We start from the raw sequence: 16,442 nt of genomic DNA, 5'->3' as shown, positions 1-16,442 counted from the left end.
GTCGCGACGTCGTCGTCTCTTCTCTCTCTCTCTCTCTCTCTCTCTCTCTCTCTCTCTCTCTCTCTCTCCGGATTCGCTTTTCGCAGATGCGGCACTCAACACTCCATTTCACCGTCCCTGTCTGAGCTGACTCGTTGCGTCGCCACAAGCTGATGCACGCCGCCAAGCCCACCCTTCCATGATGCTTACGGCAGCTCAATACTAATAAGACGCTCCTAAGGTCAAAGAGACAGGGGTCCGCTTCATCCCAAGTTTGCGACGGTCACTTTTTTCTGTCAGTGGTGCGAGCCGCCCAATCCCGCGTGGTCGGGGGCTTGACGCTTACAAATCCGAGTAAACACACATAATTTTGATGCCGAGACAGTTGCCAACTACAATTTAATAACTATTCCCATACATGCGAACATAACGACGCCTGTGTAGAAGCACCCGTACAAGAGGTCGCTTATGCCAACGCCAAAGTCTGGTCGTCTCTGATGACACCGACAACGCCGAGTCCTGCCTCGCCCCCAGAAACACAGGGGCCTCTGACAAAAATCTGTAGTTGGAGTAGTTAGCGATGCAGGCCATTTTACTAGCATAAATGTGGTTTTTCATTGGTACAGAGACGAAAAGAGGGGGAAAAACTCACCTCGCCTTCGGCCTGCTCGTCTGTCGTCTTGTGGTTGCCTGAATCCTTGAGTATCACCTCGACGCTGCTCGTCGGCGAGCCAAAGTGTCCCTTGACATCGCCAACCTCGGCTCGGTAATCGTAAAACGCCGTTTGCGCCACTGCGCCCGCCACTTTGGCCGCCGCGAGCGCGTACACGATCCTCGCGCCAGTCAAGATGCGCAGGTCCGTCAGCACCGCCGGTGACAGGCCAGGCGTCTGCTGGCTGCCCGCGCGGTCCGCCGTGTAAATCAGGCGCAGTTGGCCGGGTGTGGTGCCCAGCACCAGCTTGGCCGTCGCCGCAAATGCCGACAGTACGTTGGCCGTTGCCATGATGCCCTCGTTGACGAGCTTGCGCTTCGACAGCGAGTGGGCGAGCGTGCCCAGCGGCGCGGGGAGCCGCGCCATGGCACGCGAGTGCAACGACAGGAGCACCGCCGTGTCGGCGACAATGACAGTCGGTGCGATGCCCTGCGTGGCCAGGGCCAGGTCGGAGACGCGCGACCCGGCAGCCGAGTTGAGCGCAACCGACGCATTCGAATAAAGCGCAGCCAGGGTGACGACCAGCGTGTTGATGTCGGTCAGGGCGGAGGTGGGGAGGAAGAGATCGGCGTTGGTGAGACGCGCTTTAGTAGGAATAGCAGCCAGCTGGCCAGCAATGCCGGCCACGAGGTTAGCCTGCGTGAAGCGCACCATCTCCTGCTGCACGGCGCCGGGCTTGCCGCTCTGCCAAAAGGTCACAAGGTCGCCCGCAGCAGAAACGTCGGCATCCGCAGCGGGGGCAGCCTGGAGCACGCGGCCGGCGTCCGCAGGGGCGTCGCGCACAATGTCCTGCCAGGTAGCGACGCTGACGCTGCCACCGATGCCCTCAGGCACCTCGTTCCAGTCCATGTGGGCGCTGCCCTGGTCCACAACCCAGACGAGCTGGCGCAGGCCCTTATAGGCCTTGACGACGGCATCAAGAGGAAACTCGCCGGTGGCGGAGATTACGGTGTCGACGGCGGACCGGCGCAGCATGGACACGAGCTGGTCCTCGCGCACGCCAAAGGGGATCAGCACCGCCGTCAGGTTCTTGCTAAAGGCGCAGGCGAACAGCGCGGCGAGCAGCTCAATCGAGTTTGGCAGGTAAATAGCGACGCGGATGCCGCCCTGGTCGGTAATGTGCTGGCCGATGAGGTTGATCTGTCGGGTAATGTCCTCTGTACGCGCGCGCAAAGTTAGCAGCCAGGCTTGTTTTTATCAAAAATCACCGCGCTGCGGCATCGTCTCGGTGTCTAACCGGCGTCTTACCAGGGTTGTGCTCCTCGAGATTCTGCGAGCCGTGCACCGTGAGGAGCTTGCCCTTGGCGCCCGCGTCGCCAGCCAGCACCACTTTGCGCCAGACGTCACGGAGATCGCCATCGCGGCCGCGCGCCCACTTGGAAGCGCCAGGGGACTTGACGTTGAGGCCGGCGTTCAGAGGCATGCCGTGCGGTGCCAACGGCGAGCGGTAGACGGCGCTCTCGCCCTCCTTGCGCACCGTGGAAGCCGTCGACTGGCGTGCCAGCAGAATGGGGTGTACATCAGGGTCGGCCGCGTGGAAGATGCGGTATCCAAGAACGACGACGAGAACCGTCACCAGACCGGTCGAGTAGGCGTTCCATTGGCCAAAGAGTCCTGTGAGCCCGGCATCGAGCGCCTCGAGGACGTTGCTCATTCTGATGTGCTGTTTTGGCGTGTGCGTTTCGTGATTGTGGGCTTGGGCTTCGTTGCGTACTCGCTCTCCGAGTGTATCGCTGAGCTATCCAAGTAGCAGGCGTACGTAATCCGACACCGTTTATTGTCCGTTGGAATTGGAAATGGCAATTTCGCGGCAGGAATGTCGCCCGAGGCTTGATGATGAAGAGAGGGGAAAGGTTGCGGAACAAGTTGCCGTGGTAAAAGAGAGAGGCGGCGCACAGCTTCCCAGCTTCTGGTCCGCTGTGGTGGGTTTCAAGGCACCTACAGTGGGTGTACCTGTTTATTAGTACCCGAGTTCCCGTCGGAGCCTTGGCCACGCGGGGCGATCCCGCCGCCCCTCCAAATTCATCAATAACTACATCAATACAACAGCCAGCCAGTCTTGTAGTCTGCTCTGCAGCTCTTCGTAATCAATCTCGGCAAATACAGTACGCGACATGATTGATAATATCGCTGTAACAATGCAACAACCTAAGCAGCAGTCATCATTGTTCGCCACAACGTACGTCATCACCATCAAAGTCGCGCATACATTTCATCTTATCCTTCAAACACGACATCACCCTTCATCACACGCAACGCGTCTGAACAAATTCGCAAGTACAAAACATTCGAAATTTTTTTAAACCTTGGACTGCCCAGTCCACTCTGGTTGTCTGTCTATCACGGGGGCATAGCCCATGTACAAAGTCTCGTCTGTGACCTCCTCCGTCAAGAGGCCTCTACCTTGGCAATCCGTCCACTTTCTCTCTCGGCCAAGTCAAAACCTTTCATGCCCCATGTCCTCATGACTTCAAAGAGCAACAACATATTACCATGCCATCCCAACCGAAATCCATCGAACAGTTGGTGTCGAGATGCACCCCTTCTTGCTCTTCGATTTCGAAACACAGAAAACCAATATGTTGACCGCTCCAGTCTAATGCTTATCGCTCATAAAAAAAATAAAAATCCTTTCCCACAGGCATCCTTCTGTGCCGTGGTCGAGCGTCAAGCACATACCGACCGGAAAACCGAGTAATCCACTTTTGTCTATAGAGTAAAGCACGACGAGAACATGACCTCTCGTATGAAATTGAGGAAAAAAACAAAAACCATATTTCCTCAGCGGGGGTATTTCCCAATGTAGAAAGCAAAAAATGAGCAAGTCGTAGTGCCGTAAAATGAATCCAGTCTCTCCGCGCCAGATTCTGTCGCACCACGCTCTGCTGGTGTGTCCTTGTTCAAATTCCTCACGACTCCGTCTATGGGTATCAAGCGAGGAGGAAGTTGAAATCAAACAAATGCAATCTATCACATACGTGTCGTGAAATGCCCCGGGACCGTGACCCGAGCGCTATGAGAAGTGAAACACCGTCACTCGATAGCGCAGGTCATGTGCCGCCGTGTCGCCAGAAATATCAATGCAATAGCGTCCAAAGGGTCGTAAAAAGTAAAACAATTCGCAAGAAGAAGAATAGTCGACAAAGCAGAAAAATCGATGCATGCCGCAACAGTGCGAGGGAGCAAGTGACAGAAAGCATCTGTCTAGAGAAGCGACGTGGCCTCTCTGGGTGCGAGGCTACCAGTATTGAGGACTCGATAGCACGCAGTGGCCGATAGTGTGCTTTACCACCAAGACTGGTTGCCAGGGCCGGAGGGGTTACCGTAACTGCCACCACCACCGCCACCGCCGTAGCCGCCGCCACCGCCGTTGTAGCCGCCACCGCCACCGCTGTAGCCACCCTGGCCACCACCGAAGCTACCACCGCCCTGGCCGCTTCCGAAGCCGCCGCCGAGGCCACCCGGGCCGCCCACCTTGCGGTAATCGCGGTTGGCAGCACCACGGCCGCCGCCGCCGCCGCCGCGGGAGCGACCACCGCGACCACCGCCGCCGAAGGAAGACTCACGCGCAATGGCCTCGAGGAATGAAGGGACCTCTTGGTTCGCCTCCTTGAGAAGATCCAAGAGCTCACGAACAACACCCCGGTTGCCACGGTTGAAGAAAGCGGTGGCGATACCAGTGTTACCAGCACGACCGGTACGACCAATACGATGAACGTAGTCGTCGATGTCGGTGGGCAGGTCGTAGTTTACGACGTGAGTAACGTTGGGGATATCGAGACCACGAGCAGCGACAGCAGTAGCCACCATAATGGGGCAGCGGCCGTTACGGAAAAACTCGAGAGCACGCTCACGCTCACGCTGAGTGCGGTCGCCGTGAATAGAGGTGGCGGGGAAGCTCTGGTTGATGAGAAAGTCGGAGAGCGAATCGGCCATGCGCTTGGTCTCAACGAAAATGAGGGTGAGGCCACCAGCGTTGGTGTGGAGAATATCAAGGAGGACTGAGCGCTTGTCGACATCCTCAACATACTCAACCTTCTGGGTAATGTTCTCCGAGGTGGAACCAACGCGACCAACGGAAAGGAAGACGTAGTCCTTGAGGAAATCGCGAGCGAGCACCTGGATATCGCGGGGGAAGGTGGCCGAGAACATGAGAGTCTGACGGTCAGTGACACCGGGCATGTCCTCGCCCTCGACAATGCGGCGAATCTGGGGCTCGAAACCCATGTCCAGCATGCGATCGGCCTCGTCGAGCACAAGGTACTTAATGTTGCACAGAGAGATGCGGCCACGCTCAATGAGATCGACAAGTCGACCGGGGGTGGCGACGAGCAGATCGCATCCACGCTCAATCTGACGGAGCTGAGAGCCAATATCGGCACCACCGTACACGACGCAAGGGCGAACCCAAGAGCGGTAAGCAAACTTGCGAGACTCCTCATAGATCTGAGAGACGAGCTCACGAGTGGGGGCCAGGACAAGGGCGGTGGGGTGGGCCTTGCGCTGGCGACCGAACTGGCCAGGAGCACCGCCGGGAACGGCCGAGGGTCCATTGATGAAGGACTGGCCGAGGATAGGGAAAAGGAAACCACCCGTCTTGCCAGAACCGGTCTGGGCACAAGCCATCAGATCACGACCACCCATGACAATGGGGATAGAGTACTTCTGAACAGGCGTGGGGGTCTTGTAGCGGGCAAGCTCGATGTTGCGGCACAGATGCTCGTCCAGAGGGGGCGAGGTGAAGTTGTGAACAGGCTCTGGGACATCGTGGCCGGAAGCCTCGACAGGAATGTCGTCATACTTCTCGAAGTTGATACCAGTGTGCTGCTTCGAAGGGTCGTCGGCGGTACCAAAAAGCTCACGCTCAACGCGTGGGTTGGCAGGGCCGGGAATATGTTTGCCATCGCGCCACTGGCCATCACCAGAGCCGCGTGCAGAATAATTGCCGCCGCCTTGGCCGCCGCCCTGGCCACCCTCGTGGCCACCACCACCGGAGTAACCACCACGGCCGCCCCAGCCGCCACGTCGGTTGTTACCCTGGAAGCCGCCCGCCGGGGCTTCGCCGCCAAAGTTTCTACCGCCGCCATAGCCACCTTGGTTTCTGTGATGAGTTAGTAAAACTGGTTGAGATGAGACATATCGAGGGGTTTCAACGTACCCAGACCAAGAGCCGCCGCCGTTGGTAGGAGCAGCGCCAGGAGCAGCGCCAGGAAGAGGGCCAGGGACAGGAGGACCAGGGGCCAGAGCCGGGGCCGGAGCCGGAGCCGGAGCAACGCCGTTTTCTGCGGCAGGGGGGGGGCAGCGCTGGCACCACCACGGCCGCGCAGGTGGGGAGGGATATAGGAGCGCGCGTGGCCATCAGCAATGCTGAGGCCGTTCATGTTGATTTGATCCGCCATGTTCACGTTTGGAATCGGGAAATTTGCTTGTGTAGTTCAGATCGGGGTTTGAAGTACAAGTCGTCGGATAGGTTCGAACAATAATACCGTCAGAGTCGAAGGAGAGGAATTCGGAGTACCTGCGTCGAACAGAAGAGACAGGCAAGGATGTCGAAAGATGTCGAGAGGGAGAGAAAACGGAAGTCGTGTTGCTCCGTCAGGTATCCCGCGTCGAAAATTAATCAGGGCAGCACTCGCAAGTACCAGCTGCTTTCCTCGAAAGAACACAATATCTTCAAAGGAGAGACCAAAGAAAAAGGGAATGTGTCGAGGAAGAAAATGACAAGGATGAGAGGAGAGAGGATATGTTTTTTGGGGGGTGAAGGGGTTTGGGTTTTGTGTGAGAAGAAAAGGGACAAGGCAGTCAAGTCATGGAGGCGAAAAAAATGGGCCGGGCGAGGAAAAAAAATCTTGGGCCAAGCGCCACCGAAAGGGGCTTAGCGGGACTCTCAGGAGGCAGCAGTCAAGCAGATACTTGGAACTTTGGCAGGCAAAAGGCAAAATTGTTTTAGTGGGGCTCAACCAGCGAGGCATTCGGCCGGTCCGGCGGTCATTGAGCCGGCTATCTACCTTGTGCCTTTTGGCTTATTATATTGACAAAGCTGAGGTGACTGAATAATGCCGATGATGTGGTTGGCGTTTGACGCCAGGGTGGGTGGTGAGACCAGCAAAGACGGGCATCAGCATGGAAAATACAACGTGCACAGGCTGCCCGTTTGGTTGCGACAACGCGCTATTCACCGCCTCCAGCGTGCAATGTTGTTGAACGATAGTGCAACGCACCTATTAAACCGCTTCTAATTTTAGCGTGACTTGTGCACCCATTGCCCCGGATTCTCGTCAGCCTGTGGTACTCACCAGGCACCACTTTAGCCAACGATACCCTACAAGACGACACTGTTGCGCGGCCCCCATATCAACAGTGCGTTCTGAGTAATTTGTATCTAGCGATGGACCAAATCGACGTTGTTGACCGATGTGTCAGACATTCCTGACAAGTATTTCGGTTGGGCTTTGCGTCGCAGTGAGGCCCAATCTCTCCCCGACACGGCGAGAAAAAAAAAGAATCGCCACTAACTATTTACAGCGTCCATCTAGGTGGTTGAGAACCTACTCACTTTCACTCGCGCCGTGCACATTCATCGCTGCATTTCCGGCTATATACCTAGGCTATTAACCGTTAATCGTGCATTGAATGATCATCGCATTTCTAGGTAGGCACTAATTTGAAGAGCCCCCAAACCCCATATGACTGGCTACCTACCTAGAGGTATGCATAATAATAGGCCCGCCACCACACCTACACGTATTCTGAACGACGTCACCTCACAAGATAATACATGCACAACAACGCTGCAGTAAGGAATAAGAGATCTAGCCATGCCTGCCACGGTTGCCAAGAGACTCGTTTCATACATGTCATCGATGACCCTAAAAACTCGGCACTTGCGCTATCCGCGCGCTAGCAGATGAAGCACTTCAACCCCCCCTTGATGTCGCCGCGACGAGACGCAAAGCAAAGACATTTCACTCTCCAACTCATCCTGGCGTATTAGTCTATGCTATTGACAGGACAAGCGCTCATCGGACAGAAGAAACCTTTCACCGTCCCCGTTCCTTTGGATCGCGCAGGGCTTGACCTGCGCAAGTACAACCATGCTCTGCTCCCATCGCGCCGAAGGCTTCGTATGTCATCCTACCGCGTTTCAGGCCCCCCCCCCCCCCCCGGCCCCGTATGGAAGGAAGCGAAAAGGCTGACCACACAATAGAGCACGCACTCAACGCAGTCGTCGCCAATCCCGACATCATGCTTCGTTGACGCCATCCTCGTTCCGCTACCCGTCTGGATCGCGCTCACCGCGCTCGTGGTGCTGCTTCTGGTGCCGAAGCACCTCATCACAGGGCTTCTCGCCGCCGAGCCTCGCAGACACCAACAGCCGTCATGGCTGTATCGGATCATTGCTGGGACCTACTACGTTCTCATCCTCTGCAACATTCTCATGCACACTCTTGAAATCGTGAGGCTGTCACTGATCCATTTTGGGATCGCGCTTCTTCCGTTTGCCTATGTCGGTCTCCTCCTGGGTGCGGCTTTGCACTGGTCAAGAGGTGCTGCGGGCAGGGTGTCTGCGTGGCTGCTCGTCAACATGGTCGTGTGGCTCGGAGGGATGGTCATGTCCATTGTCAAAGTCATTGGGCTGGACGGGGAGGACGACTTGCGCAAGGGCTCCAAGTATCCGATGAGTGATCAAGTTCTTGACGTGGCCGTGATTGCGGGCGTGTATGGGGCGATTGCCGCCCTCGAGCTCGTGATGGGATTGTGGAGGCGGCGAAATCACAACCTGCTCAAGTGAGCAGCGATGCGATGGTTTTACAGTGTCCTGCTCCAGTAGATGATACCAATAATTGCGTCAATTCGTTAGATAATACCTAATTTGTCATTCAGAAGTTTGAATGGAATTCTAATTCTATGAGAATTCAATGCTAAAATTCTCAGGATCCAACTTGCCTGGAAATTCAACACTCAATGTGATGATTCACAAAATAATAAAAGACAGTGGCTGAAATTCGAGATTTGTACAAATATGATGGTCATTCCTCATCATTGACAATGCCATTTATATACAGTTATTCACAAGCGAAATTCACTTCCGCCCTCCCGGCTTGACCGGCGTGAGGAAGCGTCTCTTCTCGTGCGCGTGCTCGTCGGCCAGGAACTTGGGCGGCGGTAGGTCGTAGCCCATCGACTCGACGTACTCGGCGATGCGGTCAAAGTCGCGGCACTTGTGGTGGGTGTTGAAGTCGGCCTTGCGATCAAAGTCGGGGTCGTCAAAGTGCTGGTTGAGCACGGGCGTAATGTCGGCGTAGCACATGAGCGACAGGCGCAGGGTTTCGAAGCAGTGGTCGACGTGCATGCGGCCGAGCACCGGGTTGTCCCAGAGGAAGTCGGGGTACAGATCGCCCCAGTCCTTGGAGAACTGCGCAATGGGCCAGCTGTGTTGGCGGATGAGATTCTGCGACGCACGAGCGGTTAGTCAGGGCGGCGACACGAGAGGAGGGCCGGCCGTGGGGCGCATTCGTACCAGGCAGTGCAGCTGGTGGAAGACTTCGGCAATCGCTCCGTAGGTAGGCTCCTCCGGGTCGCTACCGACGACTTCGTAGTACAGGTCTGGGTCTGTTTTGTTGAGGGCATATATGCCCGCTCTGCTGACGGGCATGGCGTGGTCTGAACCTCGGTTGTAATCAGATTAGAGAAGGGCTTCTGAGAGAGTCGAGAAGAAGAGCACATACGGTACCACAGCGAGTTCCAAGCCGTCTCGCGCTCCAATGTCGGAGGTCCCCTGTATATCGTCGAGTGGTTGAAGTAGTTGACCAAGTCGCCCTCGGTGTGCTCGACGGCTGGCCATAGCGACGCTACAAAGAATAGCATAAACGTCAGCAAATCTGCGAAAAACGAGCCCTCCCCCCCACAATCGGACCAACCCTCTTCCAACGCGGGCCTACATACACCAGGGCGATACCATCTGGTCGCACTCAAGCATCGACGGCTTTCGGACCACCGCGGTGCCCACGAGCGCAGACAGCGATACTACGAGCAGCCCGACGGCGACGTACATGAAGCGCCGCGCGCGCCGCTCGAGCTTCTGCGCCGCCCGGAGGCGCATCGAAGCGGCGTGCTCGTCGCCGTCGCCGTCGCCGTCATTGTCTACCGGCTCGTACTTGCGGTCCTTGGCCATGGTTCGCTGGCTGGGCGCGGCCCTCTCTGCGATTCGTTGTGTTCTCAATCGGTGGCGGAGATGGTAGTCCTCATTGACCGAGGCGCTCGTGCCGTTTTATTGTCGTTGTTGGCTGGAATTTTGCCTCCCAGTGCCGTTCCTGCAATCTGCGTTTCGCTGTTGGCGTTTTGCTGGCCATTGGTGTGCGGGGCTTCGGCCCGTACCTTTGCGCAGCGCTAGCCGAACTGGAAATGTTTGTACAGTGCGGCAAACATGCGACCCCTGACAACCTGTCAATGCCAAAGATTTCAAAAAGAAGTCTTGGATGGAGTCGCCGTATTTTTTCTGTTATTCTCACGTCCTCACCAACGCTCAATTATGGTGTATGCTGTGCCTTGAGCTCAGCTGAAAATCTATCTGTGTGGCCCTGGAGCAGTTTTACATTTGTGCCGTACTGGTAACATTACGAGGCTCACCTAGTATATAATAAAAATCGTTAGATAATACCCCCTTGTCCACGAAAATGCGAACTAAGACACCTCACCGCCGGGTCTCCGAGTTCTCAGTATGACATGCTGGCTCCAGCATGACCATGTGTCACATGTAAGTGAGGACGCCGGCCAAGCCTGTTAGTTGACGAGGGAGTGCGCGTCTACTTTGAAGTTCGTTATCTTACCTTTTGTTCTTGAACAATGAGCTCCTGGAGCCACTCAACCGGCACAATGTGCCGACTAGATCAAAATGAATACCTTCACAAGTACCATACAACTGCAAGTCACTGAACGCCCGTCTCGTTGCCAGCTTATCACATCAGGCAGCTGCTTGCACATTACAGGCGAAGAGAAGATACTGTAATATAAAGCGGCTAGATAACCTACATAAATCAATGTGACAATACAATTCTACAAATCAAATTTACAACAGTAGAAGTTCTATGAGTCGTGACAAGATATATTCGCTGCCCCCATTCTACAGCTTCGGCTTGACGAGCGATCCGTTTTCGTCACGGTACGTCGCCAAATGGTTCCGCTTGCTGTCGCCACCGTGCGAGACTTGCAAGGGCGCGTCAAAAACGGTAGCCCTCGCGTCACCCAGCCTGCGGTCCATTTCGACGTACTCGCGCTCGCCTTCGCCTTGGTACAGCTGGCGAGGTCGCCAGATCTTGACGCCGGTAGGCGTGAGCATCTGCTGGCGCCAGTGGGCAAGCCATCCTACGCACCGAGGGACGGCAAAGAGAACGGGGTAGAAGCTGCAGTTTTATTTTTCCGTCAGTCACTTTGCCCTGGGCTGGGGGGTTGGGGGTTGGGGGGGTTTTGATTGAATACGTACTCGAGCGGGAAGCCCATGGCCTGGTAGATGAGACCAGAGTAAAAGTCGACGTTGGGGTACAGGTTGCGGCTGCGCATAAACTCGCTCTGGCCGGCGTACTCGGCGAGGGCGATGGCGGTGTCCAGGAGCTCGTTGCGGCCGGTGACGGCAAAGACCTCCTCGGCGAGGGCGCGGATGGCCTTGGAGCGGGGGTCGACGTTCTTGTAGACGCGGTGGCCGAAGCCGACGAGGACGCGCTCGCGCTTCTCGACGCTGCGCATAAAGGCGGGGACGTTGTCGGGGCTGCCAATCTCCATGAGCATGCGGATGGCGCTCTCGGAGGCGCCGCCGTGCGAAGGGCCGTAGAGGGCGGCGCAGCCGGCGGCGACGGCGCTGTACGGGTCCACGAGCGAGGACCCGACCTGCAGGACGGTGGCGGTGGAGCAGTTGACCTCGTGGTCGGCGTGGAGGATGAAGAGGGCGTCGAGCGCGCGCTCGAGCACCGGGTGCGGCTGGTACTCGTGGCCCGACAGGTTGTCGAGCAGGTACAGGAAGTTGCCCGTGTACGAGAGGCCCTGCGCGGGGCGGTTGAACGGGCGCCCCTGGCGCATGCGGTACGACGCCGCGGCGAGCGTCGGGGCCTTGCCGATGATGCGCAGGATCTGCTTGTCGAGGGCGCGCAGCGCGGCGGCGTCGCCGGCGGCGGCGGCCGTGTACAGCTTCTGCCCCTGCAGCGAGGGGTTGGCCTCGGGCGCAAAGGCGCCGAGGGTGGCAAAGGCGGCCGTCATCATGGCCATGGGGTGCGAGTCGTAGCGGAACGACTGGAACATGCCCTCAATGTCGGTGTGGATGTACGTGTGGTGCAGGATCTCCTGCTGCCAGGCGGCGTGCTGCGGCGCCGTGGGCAGCTGCCCGTACACGAGCAGGTAGGCCGTCTCGAGGAAGCTGCTGCGGCCGACGAGCTGCTCGATGGGGTAGCCGCGGTACCGCAGGATGCCGTCCTGCCCGTTGATGTAGGTGATGCGGCTCCGGATCGCGGCCGTGTTCATGTACGCCGGGTCGTAGACGCGCAGGCCCTGCGTGGTCTCGTCCTCGGCGCGGTCGCCCTCCTGCGGCGGCGCGGCAATCTTCTTGATGTCGGTCGCTAGCACCGCATTGTTCTGGATGGGCACCTCGTAGGCCTTGCCCGTGCGGTTGTCGACGACGGACAGCGTCTGGCGCGGCGCGACCGTCTTTTGCGTCATGGCTGTTTGCGGGGGGTGGGGTGAAGGAAGGAGGGGGAGGTTGGGACAAGGAAAAGAAGAAGGAATCGCAAGACTGGGGTATCTTGAAGCTGTCAAGGCCTTGTTACAAATTTGTATGAAGATGAAATGATGAGCCTTTAATCCAACGGTTGATAAGCTGGTTCGGCTTAAGCTATCTACTAGCTCGACGCCTCCGTTTGCAACAGCGGTTCAGTGTAGTTCAGCGATTGCTGGCACATGCCCAGAACGGCCAGCGCGGCGCCTGCGTCCCTGTAAGAACCCAGGAGGCTGTGCTCCACCAGGACCGAGGCAAATCCTGTGGAAGTCATTGTCAGCCGAAGTCCTCTATTATTAGTTAGTTGGATTGGGCTGCTCCGTGGTGTGTGTGACCAGTCTTGGTGGTTTTGCTGCACGAATTTGGTCTGCTGAGCCGCTCTAGGTCTCTCGATCGCTGCTATTACAGTTGGTGGTCAGCTATCCCAACGGCCGTCTCGGGGCAGCGGAACAGGCACATGCGTCTTGAGTGTGCACGCGCTGGCCCGACACAGGTTACGCTGACAGCAAGTTTCGCCGGAAAACAGGTCCTCGCTCGGAAAAGGCAGGCTTCGTTTCGACCGCCACAATCATTAGTTACTCGGGGTTCTTCGCTTCGGGCACAAAAGCCCTCATGCGGCGTGTTCCGTAGCCTTCCGTCAACGCCATGACAGAAGCGGAAACACAAAGCTTTGGAAGAAAGGAAGCATGCCCAACTACATAATATTTCATAAAATCTTCAAGAAATCACAAAGGCAATAGTGGAAACTCGTCGCCTACAAATGATGTGATGCGAAAAATCGTTGCTGGTAGCGGTACCCCCCAAAACTAGCCCCGTTGTCCCGATGCAATTCTCCCAACGCCAACCGATCGAAGATGTCAGTTAAAAAAAAAAAAAAAAGAAAAAGAAAATTGAGACGAGAATCTCGAGTCTCGGGTATCATATATCCAAAAGTTTGGCCATCATGTCAAGGTAGTTTTTGTCAATTCAAAGCTACTACAAGTTCCCTTTGCGAGTCCAGTCTTGTATTCAGTTCACAAGAGCACAAAAGAAGAAAGGAAATCCAATCAAGCAGCAAACCATGATCCAGTGCGTAGTAAAAGTTGCAAGAAATTCGTATCCGGTGTACATTTCTTTGTCTCGAGACAAGCTGCGTGTTCAAGTGGCGACAGACTCGGTCGTGTCGCCGGTGATGTAGAAGGGGGTGTCCGTTCCCTTTACAGCTTCGCTGCGGGAGCGGGAGAGCCAGGAGCAGTGATTTCATCGTACAAAAGGCTACGGATAAAAGTCAGCAACATGGAATCTCACACAAAAACGGGTAACTGTTTGAGGGCGGGGTCACATACCTGGTCAGGAAATCGGCATAGTCCTCGCCAGTGACCTGGCCGGCAAAGTGCTGCGCAGCAAGCTGGAACTTGTTGCCCTTGCCAGCCTTGGAGGACAGCTCGTTGGCGCTCTCCTTGAGGAGCTTGAGGGCGTAGGCCTTGTCGACGCGCTTGCCCTCGGCGGTGGTGACGCCGTGGCGCGTCCACTGCCAGAGCTGACTGCGGGAGACTTCGGCGGTGGCAGCATCCTCCCTGTTTGACTGGTTAGGATTGTCAAGGTAAAAAAAAGAAAAAAAGAAAAACACTACTAATTCAGAAAACAGACTTACATGAGAAAGTTCATGGGGACGCAGCCGACGCCGCGGATCCAGGCCTCCATGTAGCCGAGGCCAATGTTGAGGTTCTTCTTGATGCCCTCCTCGGTGATGCTGCCGGGGACGTTCATGTTGAGCAGGTCGTTTTGGCCAATCTTGACGTCTTCGCGGCGGACAAAGAGCTGGTTGGGGGTGGGCATGTGGGTGTTGAAGACGTCGAGGGCGATGGCGGCGAGGGCCGGGTGGGCGACCCAGGTGCCGTCGTGGCCGGCGCGGACCTCGCGCAGCTTGTCGGCGCGGACGTTGGCCATGGCGACGTCGTTGGCCTGCTTGTCGTCCTTGATGGGGATCTGGGCGGCCATGCCGCCCATGGCGTGGACGCCGCGCTTGTGGCAGGTCTGGATGAGCAGCTTGACGTAGGCGTCCATAAAGGGCACCGTCATGGTGACGACGGACCGGTCGGGCAGGACAAAGTTGGGGTTGAGGCGGAACTTTTTGATGACGGAGAAGATGTAGTCCCAGCGGCCGCAGTTGAGGCCGGCCGAGTGGTCGCGCAGCTCGTAGATGATCTCGTCCATCTCAAACGCGGCCAGGATGGTCTCGATGAGCACGGTGCCGCGGATGGTGCCGCGCGGCATGCCAATGTAGTCCTGGGCCAGGTTGAAGACGTCGTTCCACAGCCGCGCCTCGAGGTGGCTCTCCATCTTGGGCAGGTAAAAGTACGGCCCGTAGCCGCGGCGCTGGTACTCGGCGGCGTTGTGGAAAAAGTACAGGCCAAAGTCGAAGAGCGAGCCCGACATGGGCGCGCCGTCGACGGTGACGTGCTTCTCCTCGAGGTGCCAGCCGCGCGGGCGCACGATGAGCGTCGGGTGCTTGCGGTCCGTCCGCAGCTTGTACTCCTTGGCGCCCTGCTTGAAGTCGACCTGCCCGCGGATGGCGTCGTAGAGGTTGACCTGGCCGTTGATCATGTTGTCCCAGGTGGGAGCGGACGAGTCTGGCGGGTGTTGTCAGTCATGTTTGTTCCGGTGCTTTGCGTCATGTTGCGTTTGCGGAGGAGGGGAGAGCGGCGAAAGGGCAAATGAGAGGGAGCCATGCTTTCGAATGGACGTCAACCATGGTCGCTCGCTCATCCTCCAAAGCTGTTTCCAGTCCTCGCCAACCAACCAGTAGCTCGGCTTTGGTGTTGTGGACTGTCACAAGCTCTGGCTGCTCCCCCGGCCCATCGAGGTACCCCACGCCCCACTTCTTTTCGGAGCAGCGCGCGAGTACCCGGGCCGAGCACGAGCAGACAGCTTTGCACCCGAGGCATTGGCAGCCAGGCAGTGGAAAATGGCGAGGCACAGTGAGTTTCAGAACTGGCCCAGATGGATTGCCCAAAGATTGGGCAAAAGACGGCACAGCGAAAGATGCAATCTCCAGTGCCACCATTCCAAGCTTCACACGCACCCAGCACCCACAACAAACCCGTTGAACAGAGCCGCATCGTAGGGCCAGCTGAGCCGGGGTTGTAGTGGATTTGGCTTACTAGATGCGCATGGCCGTGGCCGCCAAAAGAGGAAATCTCGTGTGTGCCGTTCAAGATGTTGGGAGACAAGCGTGTATATAAGACGCGTGGGAAGAAGAAGAGGAAGAAATACTGGGGAAAAAAAGAAAAAGAGACTTACCCTCAAAGTCGGACATGTAGGTAAAGACGTCCGAGTTGAGTGCGTTGACGACCATCTTGCGGTCGGGCGGGCCGGTAATCTCGACGCGGCGGTCGACCAGGCCGGGGGCGGGCGGCGCGCCCTTCCAGGCCTCATTGTCGCGAATGTGCTTGGTCTCGGGCAGGAAGTCGGGCAGGACGCCGCGGTCGAGCTCGGCCTGGCGCAGGACGCGGCGCTCCAGGAGGCTCTTGCGGGTGCCGTTGAAGGAGCGGTGCAGCAGGGCGAGGAAGGTGAGGGCCTGCGGCGTGAGGATCTTCTTGTGAGAGGCGTCGATCTTGCCGAGGACGTTGACGCCCTGGAGGATGGAGTCTTGCGTAGCCATGATTGGGGAGGGTTGTGTGTGAGGGTCTGTGAGGACGGCAGAAGGGAGGGGAAAAAAAAAGAGTCTCGCTGCTTTTTGTAGAGTGACTAGACAGGGAAGCAAGACTGGTAAGAAGCAAGGTTTCAAACTTCCCGGGAGGATGGGGAGGGAGGAGGGGGAGGGCACTAGATATATATAACAAGGTTCTCAAAAAAAGCTGGGCTGTCCGGAATCTTGTCGCCTCTGTGCGTGAGTGCCTTTGTGCAGTATGAATCGGGTTTCCCCGTTCACGTGTCAAGGCAGCCCGGGCGGCCGGTTTGGGGCCGGTTTGGGGACAAGCTCTTTGGAGACGGAAGAGTCGCTTCTCT

General features: G+C 57.1%; 7 protein-coding genes across 7 annotated transcripts; 2 read left to right on the top strand and 5 right to left on the bottom strand.

The window, feature by feature from the left end:
- Nucleotides 1-445: 445 nt before the first annotated feature.
- Nucleotides 446-2,345, bottom strand: CCM_03137 (uncharacterized protein; the record flags this gene model as incomplete). The annotated part of the gene is made up of 3 exons (XM_006668289.1): nucleotides 446-538; nucleotides 632-1,848; nucleotides 1,940-2,345. 3 exons carry the CDS (start codon nucleotides 2,343-2,345, stop codon nucleotides 446-448), a joined length of 1,716 nt encoding a protein of 571 aa, XP_006668352.1.
- A 484-nt stretch (nucleotides 2,346-2,829) lies between these two features.
- CCM_03136 (uncharacterized protein) lies at nucleotides 2,830-3,389 on the top strand (the record flags this gene model as incomplete). Its single annotated transcript, XM_006668288.1, has 2 exons — nucleotides 2,830-2,858; nucleotides 2,891-3,389. 2 exons carry the CDS (start codon nucleotides 2,830-2,832, stop codon nucleotides 3,387-3,389), a joined length of 528 nt encoding a protein of 175 aa, XP_006668351.1.
- Nucleotides 3,390-3,976: 587 nt separating this feature from the next.
- CCM_03135 (ATP-dependent RNA helicase DED1) lies at nucleotides 3,977-6,090 on the bottom strand (the record flags this gene model as incomplete). Its single annotated transcript, XM_006668287.1, has 2 exons — nucleotides 3,977-5,784; nucleotides 5,850-6,090. 2 exons carry the CDS (start codon nucleotides 6,088-6,090, stop codon nucleotides 3,977-3,979), a joined length of 2,049 nt encoding a protein of 682 aa, XP_006668350.1.
- A 1,695-nt stretch (nucleotides 6,091-7,785) lies between these two features.
- CCM_03134 (uncharacterized protein) lies at nucleotides 7,786-8,483 on the top strand (the record flags this gene model as incomplete). The annotated part of the gene is made up of 2 exons (XM_006668286.1): nucleotides 7,786-7,815; nucleotides 7,899-8,483. The coding sequence occupies 2 exons, from the start codon at nucleotides 7,786-7,788 to the stop codon at nucleotides 8,481-8,483; spliced, it is 615 nt and encodes a 204-aa protein (XP_006668349.1).
- A 291-nt stretch (nucleotides 8,484-8,774) lies between these two features.
- CCM_03133 (uncharacterized protein) lies at nucleotides 8,775-9,866 on the bottom strand (the record flags this gene model as incomplete). Its single annotated transcript, XM_006668285.1, has 4 exons — nucleotides 8,775-9,143; nucleotides 9,213-9,355; nucleotides 9,421-9,573; nucleotides 9,638-9,866. The coding sequence occupies 4 exons, from the start codon at nucleotides 9,864-9,866 to the stop codon at nucleotides 8,775-8,777; spliced, it is 894 nt and encodes a 297-aa protein (XP_006668348.1).
- Nucleotides 9,867-10,814: 948 nt separating this feature from the next.
- Nucleotides 10,815-12,397, bottom strand: CCM_03132 (peroxysomal citrate synthase; the record flags this gene model as incomplete). Its single annotated transcript, XM_006668284.1, has 2 exons — nucleotides 10,815-11,094; nucleotides 11,175-12,397. 2 exons carry the CDS (start codon nucleotides 12,395-12,397, stop codon nucleotides 10,815-10,817), a joined length of 1,503 nt encoding a protein of 500 aa, XP_006668347.1.
- Nucleotides 12,398-13,589: 1,192 nt separating this feature from the next.
- CCM_03131 (Malate synthase, glyoxysomal) lies at nucleotides 13,590-16,095 on the bottom strand (the record flags this gene model as incomplete). Its single annotated transcript, XM_006668283.1, has 5 exons — nucleotides 13,590-13,659; nucleotides 13,778-14,008; nucleotides 14,086-15,064; nucleotides 15,147-15,590; nucleotides 15,735-16,095. 5 exons carry the CDS (start codon nucleotides 16,093-16,095, stop codon nucleotides 13,590-13,592), a joined length of 2,085 nt encoding a protein of 694 aa, XP_006668346.1.
- Nucleotides 16,096-16,442: the final 347 nt, after the last annotated feature.

This window comes from Cordyceps militaris (assembly GCF_000225605.1).
Source record: "Cordyceps militaris CM01 unplaced genomic scaffold CCM_S00002, whole genome shotgun sequence".
NCBI classification, from domain to species: Eukaryota; Fungi; Ascomycota; class Sordariomycetes; order Hypocreales; family Cordycipitaceae; genus Cordyceps; species Cordyceps militaris.
The sequence above is the reverse complement of the archived record's forward strand: the minus strand, read 5'-3'. Positions and strand labels throughout refer to the sequence as shown.